The sequence below is a fragment of the Macaca thibetana genome, chromosome 20 (assembly GCF_024542745.1).
Source record: "Macaca thibetana thibetana isolate TM-01 chromosome 20, ASM2454274v1, whole genome shotgun sequence".
Taxonomy (NCBI): Eukaryota; Metazoa; Chordata; class Mammalia; order Primates; family Cercopithecidae; genus Macaca; species Macaca thibetana.
In genome coordinates, this window is record NC_065597.1 from 15,730,080 (window position 1) to 15,755,174 (window position 25,095).

Genomic DNA, 25,095 nt, shown 5'->3' on the forward strand with positions numbered 1-25,095 from the left:
AGTTCAGCTATTTCTGATGAAAATGTACAAATTGAGATGTGCTGTAAGTGTAAAGTACATACTTTTTTTGAAACTTTAGTGGAAAAGCAAGTGTAAAATGCCTAATTATAATTTTTGTGTTGATCATATGTTGAAATGATATTTTAGATATATTGATTAAAGAATATTATTAAAACTAATTTTACCTTTTTAAAAACTTTTTACTGCAGTATCTAATATGATGCTGATAGAAATAAAATATAAGCCACATTAGAAATTTAAAAATTTCTATTAGCTATATTTTATAAGTCTTAAGTTTTACAGTAAAACTTAAGGGATAGGGTAGGATGGACACAGTGACGTATGCCTGTAATCCCGGCACTTTGGGAGGCCAAGGTGGGGGGATCACCTGAAGTCAGGAGTTTGATACCATCCTGGCCAACATGGGGAAACTCCATCTCTACTAAAAATACAAAAATTAGCCAGGCGTGGTGGTGGGCAGCTGTAATCCCAGCTACTCGGGAGGCTGAGGCAGGAGAATTGCTTGAACCTGGAAGGTGGAGGTTGCAGTGAGCCAAGATCATACTATTGCACTCCAGTCTAGGTGACAGAGCAAGACTCTGTCTCAAAAAAAACAAAAACAAAAACTTAGCCCTTCCTTGCTGTACAAAGGATTTGAGATGGCATAAACTACCAGCATCTACATTAAAGAGAAAAAAATAGTAGAAATTGAGAGTTGGAAAAAGGAAGCATTTAGAGCATAAGGCCTGTGTAGTTGCTGTTGGCATGACAGCTAAGGCAAGAAAAGAGACAGTCACCTGTTAGGTCGTTGTTATTGCCAAGATGGAAGAGCAAAACTGCAGAGAACCAGACTGCCTGGATGTGACTTCTGGCTTTGAGCACGATCTTTAACCTTTCTGTGTCTCAGTTTCCTCATCTGTAAAATGGGGACAGTCTTAATGCCTACTTTGTAGTGTTGTTATGAAGAGTAAGATAGTAAGTGTTAGACACATTTTGTATATAGAAAGCCTCAAATGTTATGCATTTTACCATTTCCTAAAGGACAGCAATGTTTTTTGAAGCACTGAATTCTAAGAGATTTCTTTATATGGACCTTTGGTCTAGGAGTCTCTTAATAATGTAAGAGATAGTATCCTCAGCATTTTTATAACAAAAGTGGTCATAGATTTCCTGTAGTGTGTGTAACCTTTTTCCGTGTGTGGGTTAAGCACAACCCAGAAATATTAATGAATTATCTAAAGAAGTAGGTAGATTGCAGGAGTAGAAAACTGGTGGCTCGGGGCCAGATTCTTCCACAGATGTGTTCTTTCTTTGTCTTTTATGGTATTTAAAATGGTTTCTGCCAGAATGTAAAAACAAAAAAGAATTTCCATAGGAATCTGGATTCCTAATTTCTCTTAGAAAAATAATAAGATTTGTGAGATGGAAATCTACGTTTCCACATGTCAGTAGTATGCTGCTTCCAGGCTGGGCCTGATTCTGTTTTTCCCCAGTTCCAACCTTGCTTGCTATACCCAATTACCTGTGTAGGATATTCTTCCCTTCCATCTGTGTAGCATAGGACTGCACTTCTTTAGATTCTCTAAATTTTGCAATGTTCTCCATAAATTCTTATACATCTTTTAAAAAAATTTTTAAAAAATTTCCCTTAAAACACAGGATTTTTAAGTCTTACACATCTTTGGAGAAATATATTTGTAGGTTCTTAAGAGCTCTTGTTCCTGTTGCAAATAGTATCCTTTAAAATTTTAAGGCCGGGCTTGGTGACTCAAGCCTGTAATTGCAGCACTTTGGGAGGCTGAGACGGGCGGATCACGAGGTCAGGAGATCGAGACCATCCTGGCTAACACGGTGAAACCCCGTCTCTACTGAAAAAAAATACAAAAAACTAGCTGGGAGAGGTGGTGGGTACCTGTAGTCCCAGCTACTCGGGAGGCTGAGGCAGGAGAATGGTGTGAACTCGGGAGGCGGAGCTTGCAGTGAGCCCAGATCTGGCCACTGTACTCCAGCCTGGGTGACAGAGCGAGACTCCATCTCAAAAAAAAAAAAAAAAAAAAAAAAAAAAATTTACATAATTATGTTTTAGATCTATAGTGATACAATTGATTTTTAAAAATATTTATCTAGGCCGGGCGCGGTGGCTCAAGCCTGTAATCCCAGCACTTTGGGAGGCCGAGACGGGCGGATCACGAGGTCAGGAGATCGAGACCATCCTGGCTAACACGGTGAAACCCCGTCTCTACTAAGAAATACAAAAAAATAGCCGGGCGAGGTAGCGGGCGCCTGTAGTCCCAGCTACTCAGGAGGCTGAGGCCGGAGAATGGCGTGAACCCGGGAGGCGGAGCTTGCAGTGAGCTGAGATCCGGCCACTGCACTCCAGCCTGGGCTACAGAGCGAGACTCCGTCTCAAAAAAAAAAAAAAAAATATTTATCTACTTTGCCACATTATTGAACTTGGTTTTAAGAGTCTCTGTAGACGTCATTGTTTCCATGTAGTCAGTACTACTATTGTCTGCAAACAATGGCAGTTCTGTTTTTTTCCTTTGACATCCTTATACATTTTCTTATTTTCTTATTACACTGTACAGGTAGTACATTATTGCAAATAAGTGATGATAATAGCCACTCTTGTTAAAGCTGTAAACAAATGCTGTACAGTAATATGTGGGTAATTCATATAGGGTTTAGTAGACACGCTTTTTCACATTAAGGAATTTTTTCTTAAAAAAAAGTGCTTAAACTGGTACTATGCCTTGAAAAGCCTCAGAATTAATAACCAGACCCATAGCAATGAGCTATCCTTAAGCCTAGATTGTGGTCTCCAAATACTATTTTCAGCCCATTTGAAAGATGGCTGATCCCAAATCCAAGGTAAGAAAATGTACAAAATAACGATGTTACTATGCCAGAAAGCAGGGAAGACTGCAAAGATCATGTCAAAAGGTTTCAGTAGTCACCAGAAGAGGCTGTCATACCCCCAAAAGAGATACTTTGAACATTAGTAAGAAGAATAATCGCCTGGGCATGATGGCTCACGCCTGTAATCCCAGCACTTTGGGAGGCCGAGGCGGGCAGATCACAAGGTCAGGAGTTCGATAACATCCTGGCCAACATGGTGAAACCCCACCTCTACTAAAAATACAAAAAATATAATAATTAACCGGGCGTGGTGGCAGGTGCCTGTTAATCCCAGCTACTCAGGAGGCTGAGGCAGGAGAATCGCTTGAACCTGGGAGGTAGAGGAGGTTGCAGTGAGCTGAGACTGCGCCACTGCACTCCAGCCTGGGCAACAGAGTGAGACTCCATCTAAAAAAAAAAAAGAATAATGATGGTAGGCGGGGTGCGGTGACTAACACCTGTAATCTCAGTCTTTTATGAGGCTGAGGCAGGCAGATTGCTTGAGCTCAGGAGTTCGAGACCAGCCTGACCAACATGGTGAAACCCCATCTCTACTAAAAATACAAAAATTAGTCAGGCATGGTGGCAGATACCTGTAATCCCAGGTATTCTAGAGGCTGAGACTTGAGAATTGCTTGTACCTGGGAGGCGGAGGTTGTAGTGAGGCGAGATCGCACCACTGCACTCTGTCCCTGGTTGGCAGTGAGACTCTGTCAATAAAAAAAGGATAATAATTGTAATTGATTGAAATAAACATTTATATTACCTTTCCTTAGCAATAGTATGGCCTTTCTTCTATATAGAGAAGTTTCTTCTTAGAGCTATAGTCCAACTAATAAATTAAGGAAAGAATTCGAATATAATGATTTTGTAACCCATGATGATCATCAGTGCTGCTAAAGTCACAAAAGAGAGACAACTACCAGAAATAATTATATGCCTCCTGATGAAAGTTCATACCACTGGCTCTAAGTGGTGCATATTTGCAAAATGAGATCACAACAGAACAAAGCAAAACCTGAAAAATCTGAATTTGATCAATCCTCCTTAGGTATATAACCCAGATAAACTGTCCAGTATACAAAAAGTACTTAAGCTGCTACTATGCTGGGGTACTACCCCCCAGGTAGATAAATTGTCCAGTATACAAAGACATGTATGTATAAGAGTATTCATTTCAGCAGTGTTTCTAATAGTAAAACATTGGAAACAATCTCTTTGTCCTCAGATAATAGGTAAGTTTATGTTCAATAGTGGGATACTATGTAGCAATGAGTTTTAACTGAATTGGAACATCTTGTCTTGATGTGAGTAATACTCAAAGCTGTTGAGCGAAAAGAGCAGGAATACAGTTTGATATTTATTTAAAGTTTAAAACATTTAAAACCACCTGTCTCTCCATGTGCAGTAAGAATATATGGCATGGTAGTCATGAGCAGCAGTTTGGGGTTTTGATTACTTCTGGGATTGAGAAATGAGATTGAGGCCCAGTACACAGAGGGCTTCAGTTGAATCTGTAATGTTAAAAACTTTAAAATAAATAGGGTGAAATGTTAAGATTTGATAAAGCCGCTTGGTGGGTCAGTGACTGTTAAGTGAGTTTTATGTATTTTGAGTGGAATATTTCATCATTTTCTCAAAAGAAAAAATTGGATTCACTAGGAATGTCAGGTTTTTGTTTTTTTGTTTTTTTGTCAGAAGAATGAAAACACAGACTCTGCTCTATATAGATTTTATGTTGCCAGGCCTACCTAGTGGTAGTGCAGTTATAACAAGCTTGCTTTTCAAAAATGGTGATTTTAGATGTGTGTGTATAAACCAGGCAGTTATTTCTGAATATTAAAAAGAAATAGATTGGGTATGTGGGCGGATCACTTGAAGCCAGGAGTTTGAGACCAGCCTGGTTAACATGGCAAAACCCCATCAATAATAAAAACACAAAAATTAGCTGGGGTTGGTGGCACGCATCTGTAGTCCCAGCTACCCGGGAGGTTGAGGCACGAGAACTGCTTGAACGCGAGAGTCAGAGGAGGTTGCATTGAGCTGAGATAGCACCACTGCACTCCAGCCTGGGTGACAGAGTGAGACTGTCCCTCCTACCCCCCAAAAAAGAGAGTCATCTAGAAAAATTTTGTAAAAATTAAATTGTTGATGTCTACATCAAATTTACTCCATCATAATATCGGCAGGGGTGGGGCAGGGGCGGTGACCCATAGTTTTCAAAACTCTCCTACCTGTTCTGACGAGTTAAGTTTGGGAACCACTTCTTCAGGCACTGTATTTGTTACAAAGGGAGCTGCAAACTTCAATCTCTTAGGCTTGTTGCTAATCTCTGACTAGAATGCTTCTGCTGTGAAGTAAAAGTTTTCCGTTAATTGTGTGGAGTGTGGATATAAAAGCTGGACTGTTTACTCTGGTCTTAAAGTGTCTGCTACAGTTGTGGTTAGATATGTTTCAGGTGGGTTTTTCAAGTAGCTTTAAGTGGAGTAGTAGTACTCCACTGAAATATTTGAGATTGTTACCTAAGGGGCAGATGCATTTAATTGATTACTTTTTTCTTTCTGTTCTTTTTTTTTTTTTTTTTTTTTTTGAGATGGAGTCTCGCTGTGTCCCCCGAGCTGGAGTGCAGTGGCGCGATCTCGGCTCACTGCGAGCTTCGCCTCCCGGGTTCACGCCATTCTCCTGCCTCAGCCTCCTGAGTAGCTGGGACTACAGGAGCCCACTACCGCGCCCGGCTAATTTTTTGTATTTTTTTTAGTAGGGACGGGGTTTCACCGTGGTCTCGATCTCCTGACCTTGTGATCCGCCCGTCTCAGCCTTCCAAAGTGCTGGGATTACAGGCGTGAGCCACCGCGCCCGGCTTTTCCTTCTGTTCTTTAACTCATGCAACAGTGTGGAGTTTTGCTTTTGGAGATTTGGAGATTGCTGTGGAAAAATGGATGCCCTCCTTTTGCGTGCATCTCCCCCATTGTACTTTTTTCCCCTAACCTTTATCTTTCTTTTTCAACATTTGAAAACTGATAACATTTTTTTTGAGACGGAGTCTCGCTTTGTCCCCCTGGCTAGAGGGCAGTGGTACGATCTCAGCTCACTGCAACCTCTGCCTCCCGGTTTCAAGTGATTCTCCTTCCTCAGCCTCCCAGGTAGCTGGAATTACAGGCGCACACCGCCACGCCTGGCTAATTTTTTGTATTTTAGTAGAGACAAGGTTTCACCGTGTTGCCCAGGATGGTCTAGAACTCCTGAGCTCAGGCAATCCACCCGCCTTGGCCTCCCAAAGTGCTAGGATTACAGGTGTGAGCCACTGTGCCCGGCCTTGATAACATTCTTAAAGATTAAACATGGTATATTCTCAGCACTGTTGCTGGCCACTTAAGTATAAAGTGTGATCAGAGTTAATCCATCACTGGAGTGTATATATCAGATGCTATTTCCAGTCATATAACCTTACGTTTTCCCTTAGATTTGTCACCTTCAAAAAGCAAATGCTTGTTTTTGAAGCAGAGTCCTTGTATAAATGGGGGAATATTGAAAAAATGCTTGCCCCTTTAACTTTTAGTTTTTCTTTTTGCTGTTTAGGTTTTAGGTAAGGGTTTTTTTTTTTGTTTTTTTGCTTGTTTTTTTTCGTTGGTTGTTTTGTGTTTCCCCCTCTTCTCTATGCCTGCTGCACACAGAGAGAGGGTGCAAAGTTTAGGTATGTCTTAAACAAATGTCACAAGAAACAACAGCTTGTATTCATCAGTCACTGATGACTTAGTGTGTCTATCTTAAAACTTGACCCGACTGAGCAGCCACTGCTGCTGCTGCCACAATGCCAGGTTCCAGCCTCAGTCACCCTCCACTGTCCAGGGCCCCTCTGTCTTGGTCCTGGGACCCTAGCTCCTTGCCAGCCCCAGTCCCAACACCATGTTGGAGAAAAGTGTGGAGGCAGTGGCTGAATTGGGCACCAAGGACATGAAGGAGAAGGTGGAGGAGAAGGCAAGCCAGAAAGAGTGAAAGAAGGAAGTGGTGGAGGAGGAAGAGAACGGGCCCAAAGAGGAAGATGATGATGATGAAGGGCCCGAGCTTAAGAGAGCTGCTGAAGAAGAGGATGAACCGGATCCATAGCAGCAGAAGACAGAATGGGGCATTGGCATGAGCCCCTGCCACAACAGGCTGGGGATGGGAGGCCTCTCTGGGCCTGGAGGTTGGGTGGGAGCAGACAAGTCCAGCCACTCTTCACCTGGCTCCCTGCTCTGGGCCCTGTACCAGAGCCCCCACCCTCTTCTTTCTACCCAGCTTTCTCATTTCCACCTCTCCAGACACTGACCCCTCCATCCTCACTCTGCCATTGTTCCACCTCCTCACCTGCTCCATCTGAGCTCCCCAGCTGGCCCCAGTTGCTCCTGTCTCTTTGTTTTCTTCTTGCCTCCCTCCTGCCTAACCTCTGCATCCCTAGCCTCATGTCCTGCCCCATCCCTATCAGCTGCCTGGGATCTCCCTCAGATTCCCTCCTTTCAGACAGCGCCAGTCTGGGGGTGGGACCAAACCCCACAGCTGCCCCCCTCCGCTCCCTTTCTTGTATAGTTTTTTTTAAAATTATAAACAGAGTTTGGCTCTTTTGCCTAGACTGGAGTACAGTGGCACGATCTCAGCTCACTTCAACCTCTGCCTTCCAATTTCAAATGATTCTCCTGCCTCAGCCTCCCAAGTAGCTGGGATTACAGGCACCCACCACCACACCTGGCTGATTTTTGTATTTTTAGTAGAAACGGGGTTTCACCATGTTGGCCAGGCTGGTCTCGAACTCCTAATCTCAGGTGATCCACCCGCCTCGGCCTCCCAAAGTGCTGGCATTACAGGCATGAGCCACTGCTACCAGCTGCCTTTTTTGTATAGTTTAATAAAGAAATGGTCATCCTTAAAAAACAAACAAACAAAAAACACTTGACCCTAAAACCACAAAGTAGTATTAATGCCTAAGAGTATGTCCTATTCCTAATAAAATGTTTTTGGATAATTCATTTGTGCAATGCTTGGAGTTTGTCAGAAGTAGGATTGAATGAGTATGATGAAAACTCTGATATCTGATTCTTGGAACATTTGCTTTCACTACTAAAATATTTACAGAATTATGAAATGAGAAGCTTGAAAAACCAGTTTGAAAAAGAGTAAGATTTGTTTGATAATATTTTAGCTTCTGATTTTCTCATTCACCTTAGTAAATTTTCTGTTTACATTGTAAAGATGACTTTCATCAACTTCTGCTTCAGAAATTGCTTTTTAAATTTTAATTGAATGTGAAGAAGAAAGGGAAAGTTTGTTACTTACATAATCTTTTCAGTTTCACAAGGCATTTATGTTTTCCTTTTTGATCCTGGTTATTTTCCTTGGAGACTTCTTTGAAATGCTCGTGATAGTATTCAGCTAACTTTAGATGTTTTTAGTGCAGGTACATTGAGAAAGCAATTTTTAAATAGCTTGAAACAACTCTGTGGAACTGTTTCACTTTCCTCAATTTCACTTTCGAATTTAGTAGATAAATTCGTAATGGAAAGTAGTCTCACGTGATTTTAACTTCCTGTTACACAGGTCTCCATTTGATCCCCTTTCCTTGGGATGTATGATTCTAAAGGGGATCATGGTTTTTAAAACTCTTCTTTGTTAGTCTGTCTTGTGTTCGCCCTTTGAATACTGCTTTAGAGGTAATGTTTTGGCCTTTTCCATGTTTGTCAAGATGGAGTGATAAAGTATGTCAGTGATTTTGAAGGTGTTTCAAGAAAGGCCAGGTAGAGGGACAAACTAATTTACAAGAACTCTTAAGCCGTAAGAAGCTATTTCTATCAATGATGTAAAGAAGAAATCATGTAAATCATTTTAGCTTAATTCCACTACTGAGTTTTTCTGTTTTTTGTTTTTTCTGGATTAGATTCCTAAACCCTTGCCCTCTCCCATAGTACTTGGATCAAGCTCTAAATGTACTTGATTCACATACTTTCCACATTATATTAAACTTAGTTATTGCCTCTCTTTTTAAAAATTAATTATACATTCCTTATGGTTAGAATGGGTTGGTGTATTTCCAGTTATTAAGTTTTTTAATTCCCAAAATGGAACCATACCTTAAACACACGTTAGGTGCTCATTTAATGTAACTTGGAGATTAAGAATTTGATTTGTTAATCTCTTATTATAATACTTCTAGTTTATGTTTGTGTGAATCTGCAAAACTAATGTAAAACTGAGAGATTATTTGAATGGCAAGTATCATGGGGCTTTGCTAAAATGATCTGTTTTTGAACTTGATTTCTATTAAGATATGCAAAGGTCTTAAATCTTTGCCTTCTAAAAAGATGTAGGTAGTTTGGCCAGGCATGGTGGCTCATGCCTGTAATCCCAGCACTTTGGGAGGCTGAGGCGGGCGGATCATCTGTGGTCAGCAGTTCGTGACCAGCCTGGCCAACATGTTGAAACCCTGTCTGTTCTAAAAATACAAAAAGAAAAATTACCTGGGTGTGGTGGTGAAGGCGTGTAGTCCCAGCTACTTGGGAGGCTGAGGCAGGAGAATCGCTTGAACCCAGGAGGTGGAGGTTGCAGTGAACTGGGATCGCACCATTGCACTCTAGCCTGGGCTACAAGAGCAAAACCCTGTCTCAAAAAAAAAAAAAAAAAAAAAAGAAAAAGCCAGGCGCAGGCATGGTGGCTCACGGCTGTAATCCCGGCACTTTGGGAGGCCGAGGCAGGTGGATCAGCAGAACTCAGGTGTTCGAGACCAGCCTGACCAACATGGTGAAACCCTGTCTCTGCTAAACATAGAAAAATTTGCCAGGTGTGGTAGTTAATTCCTGTAATCCCAGCTACTCGGGAGGCTGAGGCAGGAGAATGGCTTGAACCTGGGAGGCTGAGGTTGCAGTGAGCTGAGATCGTGCCATTGCACTCCAGCCTGGGCAACCAGAGTGAAACTCCATCTCAAAAAAAAGAAAAGAGTTAGGTAGTTTGATGAAACACGTTTGTACTTTAGCCAACTGGGGACTCTGGGTTAAAAACATTGCTTTTCTGGATTATGGTAACAAGTTTTTAATTTCTTTTTTTTTTTTTTTTTTTTTTCTTTTTTGCAGTTGGAGTGCCTCAAGCTTATTGCCTCTCAAAAATTTACAGACAAACGCATTGGCTATTTAGGGGCAATGCTGCTGTTAGATGAAAGACAAGATGTCCATCTTCTCATGACCAACTGTATCAAGAAGTAAGTCTTACTTTTCTTTCTTCTAACAACTATTAAATACTTTGTTCTTTTTTGTATTTTCTTTGAGATGGAGTCTCGCTCTTTTGCCCAGGCTGGAGTGAAGTGGCTTACCCAGGCTGGAGTGAAGTGGTGTGATCTTGGCTCACTGCATCCTTCTCTGCTGCCACCACCCTCTCCCGCTCCCCGCCCCGACCCGGGAAGTGATTCTCCTGCCTCAGCCTCCTGAATAGCTGGGATTATAGGTGCCTGCCACCACGCTTGGCTAATTTTTGTATTTTTAGTAGAGACGGGGTTTTGCCATGTTGGCCAGGCTGGTCTTGAACTCCTCACCTCAGATTATCCACCCGCCTCGGCTTCCCAAAGTACTAGGATTACAGGCTTGGGCCACTGCGCCTCACCTACTTGGTCTTTTAAGTCTTTTTTGTAATATAATATCAAGAACTTCTATTTACTGAGTTTATATTTACTTTCCAGAGTATATTTGAATTGCTCTTAGTTCAGTAGTTTATACGTAAAGAGGTTAAGCAAAGGGTTAAAATTTGTGTAGGAGGCTGGTGGCTCATGCCTGTAATCCTAGCACTTTGGGAGGCCGAGACGGGCAGATCACGAGGTCAGGAGTTCAAGACCAGCCTGGCCAATGTGGTGAAACCCTGTCTCTACTAAAAATACGAAATACAAAACTAACTGGACATAGTGGCACGCTCCTGTAGTCCCAGCTACTCGGGAGGCTGAGGCAGAAGAATCTCTTGAACCTGGGTAGCTACTCAGCCTCCCGAGTAGTTGGGATTATAGGTGCCCGCCACCACACTTAGCCAATTTTTACAGTTTTAGTGGAGATGAGGTTTCACCATGTTGGCCAGGCTGGTCTCGAACTCTTGACTTCAGGTTATCCGCCTGCCTTGGCCTCCCAAAGTGCTAGGATTATAAGTGTGAGCTCCCCCCCACCACCCACCAAGTTTGCTGAGTTTTCTTTTTTTTTTTTTTTTTTTTGAGACAGAGTCTCGGTCTGTCGCCCAGGCTGGAGTGCAGTGGCGCAATCTCGGCTCACTGCAAGCTCCGCCTCCCGGGTTCACGCCATTCTCCTGCCTCAGCCTCCTGAGTAGCTGGGACAACAGGCGCCCGCCACCGCGCCCGGCTAATTTTTTCTATTTTTAGTAGAGACGGGGTTTCACCATGGTCTCGATCTCCTGACCTTGTGATCCACCTGCCTCGGCCTCCCAAAGTGCTGGGATTACAGGCGTGAGCCACCGCGCCCGGCGTTTGCTGAGTTTTCTAAAGTGTGTGTCTTTGACATCCAGTAGATAATATGTTTTTCAACTTCTACTGCTTTGGTACCTGAAAACATTGGCTTGTAAGCCTGGTCAGTCTGTTTACTGTATTGATAATATGTAATAAAGTTGGGATAAACATTTTCTGCAATAAATAATTTTATTAATTGTTTTTGTTGATTGGAGAAATCTTGAGTTATTCTGCACTAGTTTGAAATTGTGAAGCTGCTTCTTGGGGAGCACCAGGCAGAACATGCTTGTTCCTACCTTCTTCTTTTCTTTTGCAGTGATCTTAATCATAGCACGCAATTCGTCCAGGGGTTAGCACTTTGTACCCTCGGCTGCATGGGCTCCTCAGAGATGTGCAGAGATCTTGCAGGAGAGGTAGAGAAGCTCCTGAAAACCTCCAACTCTTACTTAAGAAAAAAGGTAACTCTTAATGAACCAAATGACTGTTTGGATTAGGGAGTATTATGGAGATCAGAAGGCAGATTACTAATTTTTGAAAGATCTGATGATAATGTCATTTTTTCTGTGCAGTAAATTTATTTTACATGATTTTATATTAACCTTAATTCCTCTTTTTTTAAGGAAATGATTTATAAACAAACAAATGTCACTGGATATATCTTAGGTGGCATACCAAATTCCTAAGTTATCTGATTCTAAACAGTATTACAACAAGGTGATTATGAACAGATTTTTATGAATTTACTTTTGTCCTAATAATTAGTGCCCATATCTTTGTATTAGTGCCTTTGTATCTCTGGAAGGGCAGTTCCGTTGGTACCTAGATAATTATTAGGGAGTGATGTAGAACCCACTTTCCGAATGAATTAGTAATAGAAGAGAATTATTCTTCTATCTGATTTTATTTGTTGATATAAACATTTTATTGAGTTTTTAAAAATTGCTTGAACCCTACAACCTTTGAAAATGAAGTGTATGGAATTTAGAAGTCCAAGAAATGAACATAAACTGTGATCCGTTTGGCATTTACTGTGCCTCTCTATTAATGGTGTGGGAAAGAGGCATTGAAAGGGCCAAACCATTTCCCAGGATGATATGCAGTTAATGATGGCTGCAAACAAAGTTAAATTATTGTTTTTAATTTGTAAGCTGGTCCTTTTTCTTAAAGAATATGTGAGTTACTCTTGTTCAGAAAACTCATTATCATATTAAAATGAAACGTACCTTCAGGTTAGAAAAAAAAATATTTTTCCTCCCAAATATAACATGGGTGGAATTAGTAGAAATTTTTTTTGTTAATACATCTAACTTTTATGGTATTTGACTCAAACATTTAGTAGTTATAGTTACTTTGCGGAATATGCAAAATCAGTGTTTAAATGTACTTTTATTTTCCAGTGAACAAGCTAGTAAGACCATCTTTAGTAGAGACTAAGTATTTTTCACATGATTTTCTTGATGTCAGCAGAGTCATTTGAGGGCCACATAGATATTATTAAACATAACAGTAGATTTATAGCATTTACAGTATATATCTTTCAGTTGTGTAATGTTTTTTAGCCTGTTAGTCATCTCACTCAGAGGTATGATTATCACAGATTGAGATCCTTACCTATTTTTACTTCCTCAAAACTCCACATAAGTTATGTTTAACTTGTTTGATAAATTCATATTAATCATACATAGTCTAATGTAGAAAATTTTTGCCTACTTGTCTAGGCAAAAGGGAGAGGTGAGCCAGAAGATCTCTTTAATATAATAGTATAAACTGGAAATCCCCAACCAGTTAATAAATACTTTTCTCTCCTCTTAATTTTTTTTTTTTTTTTTTTTTTTTTTTGAGACGGAGTCTTGCTCTGTTGCCCAGGCTGCAGTGCAGTGGCGCGATCTCGGCTCACTGCATGCTCCGCCTCCTGGGTTCACGCCATTCTCCTGCTTCAGCCTCCCCAGCAGCTGGAGTACAGGTACATGCCACCATGCCCAGCAAGTATTTTTAATTTTATTTTTAGTAGAGATGGGGTTTCACCGTGTCAGTCAGGATGGTCTCGATCTCCTTTACCTTGTGATCCGCCCGCCCCGGCCTCCCAAAGTGCTGGGATTACAGGTGTGAGCCACCACGCCTGGCCTCCTCTTAATTTTTTTTTAAATAGAGGCAGGTTCTTAATGTGTTGCCCAGGCTGTTCTTAAACTCCTGGGCTCAAGTGATTCTCCTGCCTTGGGCTCCCAAAGTGCTGGAATTATAGGAGTGGGCCATCACCGTGACCAGCCGTAAATCTAATATCTAACCTCTTCTTTATTTTTCTAGTGGATGAACAAGTTGGTGAGATTTTTGTGTTGGTGGTTTTTTTGTAAGATTGGTTGCCCTGGCATAATTGAAATAAACCTTTTGTTCTTTTATTGTTTTTTTTATAGGCAGCACTATGTGCTGTTCATGTCATCAGGAAAGTTCCTGAACTTATGGAGATGTTTTTACCAGCAACAAAAAATTTATTGAATGAGAAGAACCATGGTAATGTAATTTGGATGCATTCATGAAGTACTGAGGGAGAAAGGGAAAGAGAAAAGGCTTGAGGCTGTGTTAGTCCTGTGTCTCTCAGTACAGTGGAGTCACCTTTCTGCTGTGCCTTAGACACTTTTCCAGGAAGGTCTGGTCTGACAAACCTTTCTACTCACATATCCTAGTTTTATATTAGAGATTGATTCTTTCATAGTAAACTTATCTTTTATCTCTGGTCCGCTTTTACTATATTAAAAATATTAAGTTATTAATATCTAGTGTAATATACAAATGAGCCTACCCATAATTTTCATGTGTAAAATCCTTTGATTTCTTGCCTATTTTACAGTAAAAGAAAAAATTTCATTATCATGTGGTAGGAGTGTAAGATTTGTGCGTCTGGGCGTAGTAGTTCATGCCTATAATCCCAGCAGTTTGGGAGGCCAAGGTGGGCAGATCACTTGAGCTCAGGACCAGCCTGGACAACAAAGTCAGAACCCATCTCTGCAAAAAATATGAAAATTAGCTGGATGTGGTGGCACATGCCTGTGGTCCCAGTACTTAGGAGGCTGAAGTGTGAGGATGGCTTGTGCCTGGGAGGCAGAAGTTGCAGTGAGCCAAGATTGTACCACTGCACTCTAGCCTGGGCTACAGAGCCAGACCCTGCCTGACTCAAAAATTGTGAAAATTCTTTTGGGTTATTTCTGACGGAAGCTTGTATTAGGTACTCAGAATCTTTGTATAAAACAGAGGAGTTAAATGGAATGTGGCTGTTCTTTTCCCAAACATTTTATTCTTATTTGAAGTCAGTGAAAGAAGTTTTTGAATAGAGAAAATTCGTGTGTCTTAAATGCTCAGAGAAAAAAATTGTGTGGTATATTTAATTTGACAAATTCAGTGCTGTGCCCAGAATGCTCCAAATATACTTGTTGAACAACTGAATTACTTAGAGCACATATTTATTACTTAGTGAAAAGAAAAGCATTGTGAGATTGTTTTTACTGACTCTGGAGCAAGTCAATTTACTTTGTCATCCACAGTTAATCTCAGAGTTTTGATACGTTTTATCTGGAAATTTAAAATCTTACTAATATTTTTGCCTCTTGAATTATCTGTTAGAACTCAGATAATAGCTGATTAAGTATAGAACAGATGATACCTAGCTTACATTGTATGTTTTTATGGATATTCTCAGATGGAGAGACACATGTATTGGTCGTCACTTTTTAATAATTATTTTGGTGACATAATTATTGAAAACATTCGGATTTTACTGACTTGGCCAGTTTTAAATCAGGCATCTATTAAGTTCCTCCTTTGTATTCACTTCAATGCTTAGATTCTTTAGGGGATTAAAAAGCAAAAGTAGCAACTATCCTTTTGGAATTGACCTTCAGGAACTCAAAGCCCTGTTCTATAAAATTGAATAATAGGCCTCATTTTTAGTTTTCCTTTGATCTTTTCTTTCAGGTGTCCTCCACACATCTGTAGTCCTCCTCACAGAAATGTGTGAGCGAAGCCCAGACATGCTTGCGCATTTCAGAAAGGTAGGTGCCATTCTCTATGCCTAAGCCTTTCTTGATTGAAAAATGATTTTCCTGAAAAGTACATGATTTTCTTATTTATTTTTTTGAAAGCAAGCTATGGATCTGAATAAGGGTTTTAACCAGCCCTGCTGTGCAGTTGGGCTGGAAGCCAGATTTAGGCATATAAGTAAGAGCTGGCATTAGTATTGTGTTTTTCTTTTCAGGATAGAGGTTTTCTCTCATTGTTGGCAGACACACGAATCTCACGTGTTTTATCTGCTGTTTTCACATTTTGAGTCAGGAAACATAATCTGAGGTCAAATTAAAACTAGGAGTTTTGTGTGTGTGTGTGTGTGTGTGTGTGTTTGTTTTTGTTTTTTTGAGACGGAGTTTTGCTCTTACTGCCCAGGCTGGAGTACAGTGGCACGATCTCGGCTCCCTGCACCCTCCGCCTCCTGGGTTCAAGCGATTCTCCTGTCTCAGCCTCCTGTGTAGCTGAGATTACAGGCATGCGCCACCATGCCCATCTAATTTTTGTATTTTTAGGAGAGACGGGGTTTCACCATGTTGGCCAGGCTGGTCTTGAACTCCTGACCTCAGGTGATCAGCCCGCCTCAGCCTCCTAAAGTGCTGGGATTACAGGTGTGAGCCACTGCTCCTGGCCTGTTTTTTTTTTTTTTTTTTTTTTTTTAAGACAGGAATTTCTTTTCTATTTTTTTAAGGTTAAAACTAAAAGTTTTTTTATTGCTTTTCCCCTACTGTTCATTTTAGGCCATTGACTCCTGTGATGGAAGTCCTGGCTATCTTAAGTACTCCCTTCTCTCTCTCCCTCTTTTTTTTTTTTTTTTTTTTTTTTTTTGAGGCAGAGTCTCGCTGCGTCACCCAGGCTGGGGTGCAGTGGTGCAATCTCGGCTCACTGCAACCTCTGCCTCCTGGGTTCAAGTGATTCTCCTCCCTCAGCCTCCCGAGTAGCTGGGACTACAGGTGCCCACCACCACGCACAGCTAATTTTGTTTCGTATTTTTAGTAGAGACGGGGTTTCACCATATTAGCCAGGCTGGTTTCGAACTCTTGACCTCAGGTGATCCACCCGCCTCAGCCTCCCAAAGTGCTGGGATTACAGGCGTGAGCCACTGCGCCCGGCCTATTTTTTTTTTTTTTTTAACTAGTATTTTAAAGTGGACATTTCTATTTCTCCACTTAATTTTAGAAGACAGTAGTAAGGAGCACTCAGAGGAAGACTGTTCTTTGGGTAGTTACATGCATTGAACTTCTTTTATAGGATGCTGGTCATTCCATAAATAGGACTCGCTTTGTACTTTAGATCTAGTAAGGCTCTAACAGGAGTTCTTTTTTGGCTTTTTTTCCCTTAGATGTTCATGTCTTGATTAAATTATTGTAATATAGTATGAGACCCGTATCTGTCCCTAATGCTTGCTTTATATGTTTTGTTCCTGTTGTCTGTTTGGAATCCTGCTGTATGTTAGAATGAAAAGGTAAGAATTAACCCTCTTTTAGATGGTGCATGCTGGCATTAGGTCCTTAGTAGCTTTTGTGTATCCATCCACAAATGTGGCTTTTAAAATATACTAATGCTGAAACTGTGCTTAATACTGTGAGTTATTGTTCTAGCATTTTTGGCTAACTTCCTAGTCTAGTTTTTGTTTTGTCACTTAAACTCCTGACTCCAAAGTCAGCCTTGGATTTCAGTTGCAGCCTTTCCTGAATTGTAAACCTTCTTCTCTGCCTTTTCTTTATCTTTACTTGAGAAACTTTGAGCAGTTTTCCAGTGACTTTGGTGATGGCAATTCCAGATCAGTCTGGAGCTTTGACACAAAATGCTACTGCTTTTTGAAGTAGATATTTTAGAACAGTATGTGGGTAACCTCATACTTTAAAAAGCTCTCTGTGTACTGCTGAGCTTTCAGTTCAGACTTAGAGCTTTTATTTCTCCCTTACCTGTACTTACTCTTACATAGAAGTTTTGAAATATTAAAAGGATTTTGAGGTAGAGTAGTGGGCACCAACTGATTTTCATGGCTGCAGCCTTTCCCTATGTCATCTTATTTTGTTTGTCCTGTCGTCAGTTTTAATAACTTGCATTTTTGTCTGAAAAATGAAACTGGGTTCCAAGAATTGTATGCTGAACATTCAGACATTTGTGCTCTGTGTCCCAGGGTAATCTTATGTGATGTGCTGGCCTTTTGGCAGTGGATAAAACAATTTCTGAATTTAGTAGCCCAAGGAAAAATGACTTTTCCAAGAAATAAACCAGATAAAAAATAACTTGGGTTATATGTAGTACAAAAAAGCAGACCATTGGGAAGTGTGCAAAATAAGCTTGGTAACTACTTGGTCTTCATTTTATTATAAAAATATTGATTTAAAGTGGTTTTAAAAGGTATATTACTATCTCTAATATAATTTTGCCCATAGTTGACAGATGTAATGAATTTACAGATCTCCATGGCTTAGATTTGTCTTATTTGGAGTTGTCCAAATTAGACTTTGTTTAGGTGACTTATAAGAATTAATTCCGAACTGTTATGGCTCACCTTATTTAAATTCATACATACTGTGTTTTCTTGTATTTAGAAGTGGCCTTAATGTTTTGAATGCTTTGAGTGCATGCGTTGGATATAGCTTGGCTTTTCATCTCAGTCTTGATCCTCTTTTAGGCTTGAGGAGTAGGGAAGGGACAGAGTCTAACTACAGTGAGAAAAAATAATTGAGTTGCAGCAGAGTTGTAGCTAAAATTGCCTGCAAAAGAGATGCAATGCAGTTCACTTTGCACACTTTTTAACTTAATTTTTGGTCATTAAAGTTGTTTATATAGCTAAAAATTGAGTTTTTAGTTGGAAACGTAAAAAGTTCCTGTTGTGGCAAACCTTTTGTTTTAATATCAAGTAATTGATCAACAGAAATGAAATGAGTGCCAATATTTAAAACATCTTCGGCTTGACAGTAAAATTGCCTTTACAATGTGTTAGGACTCTTAATGGATAAAGTAAAGGAAGGACAGGAAGGAAATTCCTGGTTATAAGGAATGTATAGTCTCATTGAAAAGATAAGAAAACAGACCACAAAGCTGTATATGTAAATAAGTCCTGAAATTTAAAAAAATTGTATCATATGAGTTAAGAATAGGAAGAGGAAATTATTCATGGCCTTGATATCTCTTAAGATGAAAGATGTAATTTTTTCATGTGTCTTTTCCATTTGATTACCGTATTACTGTTGTCAGCTTTGGTATTCCCTGTTGTTTGTTGGAAAAGGGTATAACTCTTCTATCTTAAGAGAAGAGTTTTTTTTCTCTATTTGAGGTTGTATGTTCTAAAGCTATAATGTTAATAAGATCACCAGTTGTATTTTGGTGTGATGACATGTTATATGCAAATGTTTGAATGGATGAAAACTGAACATGTTTTTGCCAGCTAGGCATGTCAAGTTCTGCAGAAGTAGAAATGCAGTACGCCCCACAGGCATCTGTTTTACCTGGTTCCCATAGGCTTTCTGACCCAGTATTATTTGTAATATCTTCACATATAACTCTGGTATAAAAAAGTCTGGTTTGGTTTTATCCAGATAAAATACATACTTCTTCTTGAATATTGGCCTAATTTACTCCTAAGTTTATCAAACATCTACAGTATGCTAGTATATTAAATCACTAGAATTTGCTGGGACTCGGACCCTTACACCCTTTTTCTAAACCAAAGGACCTGCTTATTCATGAGACATTCTTCAATATTCACTGTTTTTTGATGCATCTTTCTCTGCAGCTTGTGCCCCAATTAGTTCGTATTTTAAAGAACCTCATCATGTCCGGATATTCACCAGAACATGATGTTTCTGGTATCAGTGACCCCTTTTTGCAGGTGAGGTTGAAAGAATGTTTTAAATAAATGTTATATGAATTTAATATCTTTTAAGTAGACCATTTCCTTCCTCTTAAAGTTTGTGTTGAGTAGAAATTTGGTAGTTAATTGATTAATTATATTAATGAATAGTGACACAATTCTGTATTAGATTATGAGGATACAATTACAAGTTTGTTCTTTTTTTTTTCTTTTTGAGACAAGGTCTTGCTCTGTCACTTAGGCTGGAGTGCAGTGGCACAATCTTGCCTCACGGCAGCCTTGACCTCCCAGGGTCAAGTGATCCTCCCAAGTAACTGGGATTTCAGGTGCTCGCCACCGTGCCTGGCTCATTTTGTATATTTCGTAGAGACAGGGTTTTGCCATGTTGCCCAGGCTGGTCTCAAACTCCTGGACTCACGCAACCTGTCCACCTCAGCCTCTCAAGGTACTGGGATTACAGGCAAGAGCCACTGTGTCCCACTTAAAATTACAGTTTTAATAGTCAAAATCATTTACTATTTGAATTATTTACTATAGCTCTGCAGGTGGTAGTATGTGGTAGTATCCTTTAGCTGTGGAGTACTGAAGTGTGGGTTGTCTTATAATAACTTTATTAGATGTAGAAGCATTTATAGCTTCTCTAAAGAAAATGTTTTCAATTCTTCTGTTTGATTTTTGACCATTTCTGATATGAATAAATGGTTCCAAATGAAGTTCTAAGACTTCATTTAGTCATTTGAATTTCATACCAAGATGAGATTTCTTTGTGTGAGACATAATTTGTTGACACCTCTCATATTTTGCACATTAGGTACGCATTTTGCGGTTATTAAGAATTTTAGGACGAAATGATGATGATTCAAGTGAAGCTATGAATGATATATTAGCACAGGTGAGTAGACCAAACTTAAATATTTATTTTAGTTTCGCAGGGAGTAGAATGATTATGGTTATATGGAGCAGTTTTTATTTGTGTTTCCTCATTCATAGCTGTAATTACAAAATGCCTCTTGTTACCTGTGGATATTTTTTGGAAGCGTTGTTTTTATCACTTACGTACTGCCCTCAATATGTCTTTTCAGGTTGCCACTAATACTGAGACTAGTAAAAATGTAGGAAATGCTATTCTTTATGAAACGGTTTTGACTATCATGGATATTAAGTCAGAAAGTGGATTGCGAGTAAGTCGTTTTAAATCTTTTCTTCCCCCCTAAATGTTTCATTTAGAATGGTTGACTTGGACTGGAGTACTTCAGAGTTGTATTCCATTTGGAACTCAACTTTAAGAAAGAATGATGCAAAATGTGGAATGCTTGATTTTTGGCATCTGAAATACCATTCCTTCCCGCTGAAGGCTTAACATTGATTATAATAAACTTTGGGAGATCTTAGATGTAGCAGTATAGTGAATATATTTGTCTTATCATTGTTGATGTTAACCTTGATCATTTGGTTGAGATGGTGTCTGCTGGGTCTTTCCACTGTAAAGTCATTATTTTTTCCTTTGTAATGAAAAATATTTTGGCAGATATTTTGAGACTATGTAAACATCCTATCCTCAGATTTTTACCTATCAGTTTTAGTATCCACCAGAGAATCTTGCCCACAACAATTATTAAGATGGTATTCTAATGACAAATTTTCCATTTCCCTCATTTTTTTTCTTATTAAATAATTGGAATTCTTCTATAGAGAGGAGTTGTCACTTCTCCTTCATGAATTTGTTCATTTTTTCATTTATTAATATTAGAACTGTTAGCCCATAGCCTTGTAAAAAACAAATGTACTAGAGTATAATATTTGTGTACAGTTCTTTTTGTCTTTAGCATTATAGTATCTAGTCAGATAACCAAAGTAATTTAGGTTAAGTCCTTTTCCTCTCCCCACCTTTCAAACAGAATGGTAACATAGCATATATATTGTTCTGCACCGTACTTTGTTCACCTAACATTATCTTGGAGCCAGTTCCAAATTCATGTATAGAGATAAGTCTTGTTCTTTTTTTCTTAATTGTGATAAAATATATATAACACAAAATTTACCATTTTCAGCATTTTTAAGTGAACAGTTAGTACACTCATCTTGTTGTGTAACCAGTACTATAGTTTATCTCGAGAACTTTTTTGCGTTAAAGTTTATATCCATTAAACAATAACTCTCCATGCTATAACTACCTCTAGTCCCTGGCAACCACCATTCTACTTCTGTCTATGAATTTGACTACTCTCAGGTACCTCTGAAGAAATATAAGGAAAAAACCCAAAATGTTTTTTCTACTCTTTACTGTCTACCCTTACAGAGTCATTCAACACTTCACTTCTTTTTTGTTTTGTTTTAGGGACAGGGTCTCTCTCGGTTGTTCAGGCTGATCTTGAACTCCTGGCCTCAAGCAATCCTCCCACCTCAACCTCCCGAGTAATGTGAGCCATCATGTCCAGCTCCAACATTTCACTTCTGACACCATATGTGTTGGGGCTATTTCCCTATACATCAGGCGGTTTTCTGGTGGATACCAGCTGGGTATCCTCTAATTGAATTCAATTCTGACACTTGTCTCCCTGGAGATAAGGTGTCACATCCCGCTGGGTGCGGGCCCGTAATCCCAACACTTTAGGAGGCTGAGGAGAGTGGATCACAAGTTCAGGAGATTGAGACCATCCTTGCTAACACAGTGAAACCCCGTCTCTACTAAAAAAAAAAAAATACAAAAAAATTAGCCGGGCGTGGTGGCAGGTGCCAGCTACTAGAGAGGCTGAGGCAGGAGAATGGCATGAACCTGGGAGGCGGAGATTACAGTGAGCCAAGATCGCGCCACTGCGCTCCACTGGGCAACAGAGCGCGACTCCGTCTCAAAAAAAAAAAAAAAAAAAAAGGTATCACATCCTACAGTTGGAGGGCTCAGTCCCACAAGACTGACCCCCCCACCCCAACTTCAGATGCCACTCCCAAGCTCAGGTTGTGACCTGTGCTTCTGACCAACCAGCTGTAAGTCAGGGTTCCCACAACCCCCTCCTCAGGTTTAGTTAGTTTGCTAGAGTGGCTCACAGAACTCAGGGAAACACTTCACTTATGCTTGTTGGTTTGTTATAAAGGATATAGATGAACAGCCAGATGGAAGAGATATATAGGGCAAGGCATGTGGGAAGGGGTTGGAAGCTTCCATACCCTCTCCAGATGTGCCGCCCTCCAGGAAGCTCCACATATTCAGCTATCTGGAAGCTCCTCTGAACCCTGTCCATTTCACATTCTTGGAGGCCTCATTATGCAGGCATGATTGATTAAATCATCGGTGATCAGTTTAACCTTCAGCATCTCTCCCCTCCCCAAGGTCGGGGGATGGGACTGAAATTTCCAACCTTTTAATATCATGGTTGTTCCCCTGGCAACTAGTCTCCATTCTGAGGCTATCTTAGGAGCCCATTGAGAGTCATATCATTAGAACTAAAGATGCTGTCACACAGGAAATTCCAAGGGATTTAGGATTTGTATGCCAGGAAACAGGGACAAAAACCAAGTATATATTTAATCATATCACAGTACCTCATATAAGTGGAGTCATACAGTTTTTATCCTTTTGATAAGCGTATTATTTAACATAATGTCTTCAAGGTTGAACCATGTGTCAGAATGCATTCTGTCTTAATGGCTGCATGACATTCCATTACATGGGTGTGCCATAGTATAATTAGCAAATTTGCTATTAACGGAGTTTTAGGGTATCTCCTATCATTTGCAGTTATCAGTAGTGCCACAGTAGACTTTTATCTATATGTACAGTTGTTTGTCAGATCAATTCCTAAAAGTGAAATTGATAAAACAGAGAATATACTTTCACTTTAAATATAGTTATTTCCAGATTTCCCTCTAAAGAGGCTGTACTAATAATTATTCTTCCACTAACAAAACACTGTCAAAACATTAAAATGACCTTCCAGCACTTACCTTTAGTGTATGATTTTAAGAGTTTGCCTTTGGATTTTTTCCTTTTTTTTTTTTTGAGACGGAGTCTTGCTCTGTTGCCCTGGCTGGAGTACAGTGGTACAATCTTGGCTCACTGCAACCTCCGCCTGCCGGGTTCAAGTGATTCTCCTGCCTCAGCCTCCTGAGTAGCTGGGATTACAAGCATACACCACCATGCCCAGCTAATTTTTGTATTTTTAGTAGAGACAGGGTTTCACCATGTTGCTCAGGCTGGTCTTGAACTCCTCACCTTGTGATCTACCGGCCTCGGCCTCCCAGAGTTCTGGGATTACAGGCGTGAGCTGCCATGCCCGGCTCCAGTTTGGTGTTTTTTTTTTTTTTTTTTTTTTTTGGTTGACTAGCAGTCTGTGAAGCACCAGAGGCCAGAAAGTTATCCTTTAAACACAGGAAACAATATAAAACTTTAATTTTCCTAAATTTTGACCTATGCTATTTCTCTTTAGGTCCTAGCCATAAATATCCTGGGTCGTTTCTTATTGAACAATGACAAGAATATTAGGTAAGTCAACTGAAATATGTCTTTTATCTTGGGTATTGTAAGCCCAGTATTTTAAGAGTGATTTTGCTCAAGATTACACATGTATTGAGTCACATATCTAGAACTTATAGTTCAGAATTTTTATGTTTTTCTGGTCTTAACACTACTGTTTTGTAAAGACTTGAGGATTTGTCTCATGGCATATAGTCCTATTTGTTCTGTAAATCGGGAGTCAGCAGAATTTTTCTGTAAAGGGTCAGATGGTAAGTATTTTAGACTTTATGGGCCATGGAGTCTTTGGTAACTACTTACCTCTGCCCCTTAGCATGAAATTAGCCATAGACAATATGTCAATGATGAGTGTGGCTGTGTTGAATAAAATTGATTTACATCAAACTTGGGAACTAGTATGAAAAAAATATTTTGATATACAAAAACAGCAGACAGCTGGATTTTACAGGTAGGCTATAGTTTGTTGACTGACCCCTCCTCTAAATTAAGAAAAATGTAACATTTCAGGTAGCAAATCTGGAATGTCTTTGTGAACTCCAGCTAGTTTTAGCTAGTTTTTTAGGTAAATGAATTGATCAGTATTATTTTTTATTTTGGTATTTTCCTGTATGTAGTACGTATTCCTGCTTACCTGTTTTTCTAATCAGGAGAAGTTTTTCTTATATTAAACATGAAAAGATGTGGCAGCTAGGTGCAGTAGCTCACACCTGTAATGCCAACACTTTGGGAGGCAGAGATGGGTAGATCATGAGCCCATGAGTTCGAGACCAGCCTGGGCAAGATGGCAAACCCTATCTCTACAGAAAAATACAAAAATGAGCCAGGTGGCTTGGTGGTGTGCACCTGTAGTCCCAGCTACTCTGGAGGCTGAGGTGGGAGGATCACCTGAACCCAGGAGGTTGAAGCTGCAGTGAGCCGTGATCATGGCACTGCATTCCAGTCTAGGTGACAGAATGAGACCCTGTTTTTGTTTTTTCTCTCTTGAGACAGAGTTTTGCTCTTGTTGCCCAGGCTGGAGTGCAGTGGCACAATCTTGGCTCACTGCAACCTCCGCCCCCCGAGTTCAAGTAATTCTTTTGTCTCAGTCTCCCAAGTAGCTGGGTTTACAGGCGCACGTCACCACGTCCCGCTAGTTTTTTGTATTTTTAGTAGAGACGGGGTTTCACCATGTTGGCTGGGCTGGTCTCTAACTCCTAACCTCAGGTAATCCACCTGCCTCGTCCTCCTGAAGTGCTGGGATTACAGGCAGTGAGCCACTGCACCTGGCTGAGACCCTGTTTCAAAAAAAAAAAAAAAAAAGATGTGGAAATAATTATTGTGGCATCCTGAATTATCTTCTCCTTCTAAAGAACACTTGGATTGCCAGGCGCGGTGGCTCACACC

At 40.0% G+C, this 25,095-nt stretch overlaps 3 protein-coding genes across 4 annotated transcripts in view; 2 read left to right on the forward strand and 1 right to left on the reverse strand.

Moving 5' to 3' along the window:
- The window catches only part of IST1 (IST1 factor associated with ESCRT-III), a 413,363-nt gene that overhangs the window by 153,093 nt on the left and 235,175 nt on the right, over positions 1 to 25,095 (reverse strand). The gene's annotated exons all lie outside the window — the stretch shown is intronic.
- Positions 1 to 25,095, forward strand: part of AP1G1 (adaptor related protein complex 1 subunit gamma 1) — a 90,397-nt gene that overhangs the window by 33,013 nt on the left and 32,289 nt on the right. For both annotated transcript variants that reach the window (XM_050772695.1, XM_050772696.1), the window contains 8 exons: positions 9,996 to 10,120; positions 11,676 to 11,817; positions 13,771 to 13,867; positions 15,326 to 15,402; positions 19,164 to 19,259; positions 20,053 to 20,133; positions 20,324 to 20,422; positions 23,666 to 23,721. In XM_050772695.1, coding sequence (XP_050628652.1) covers positions 9,996 to 10,120; positions 11,676 to 11,817; positions 13,771 to 13,867; positions 15,326 to 15,402; positions 19,164 to 19,259; positions 20,053 to 20,133; positions 20,324 to 20,422; positions 23,666 to 23,721 — 773 coding nt within the window. The remainder of the gene's footprint in view (positions 1 to 9,995; positions 10,121 to 11,675; positions 11,818 to 13,770; positions 13,868 to 15,325; positions 15,403 to 19,163; positions 19,260 to 20,052; positions 20,134 to 20,323; positions 20,423 to 23,665; positions 23,722 to 25,095) is intronic.
- LOC126943772 (parathymosin) lies at positions 4,767 to 9,989 on the forward strand. Its single transcript, XM_050772815.1, is given in 1 exon segment — positions 4,767 to 9,989. A coding segment is annotated over 1 exon segment (402 nt). The 5' UTR covers positions 4,767 to 6,804; the 3' UTR covers positions 7,207 to 9,989.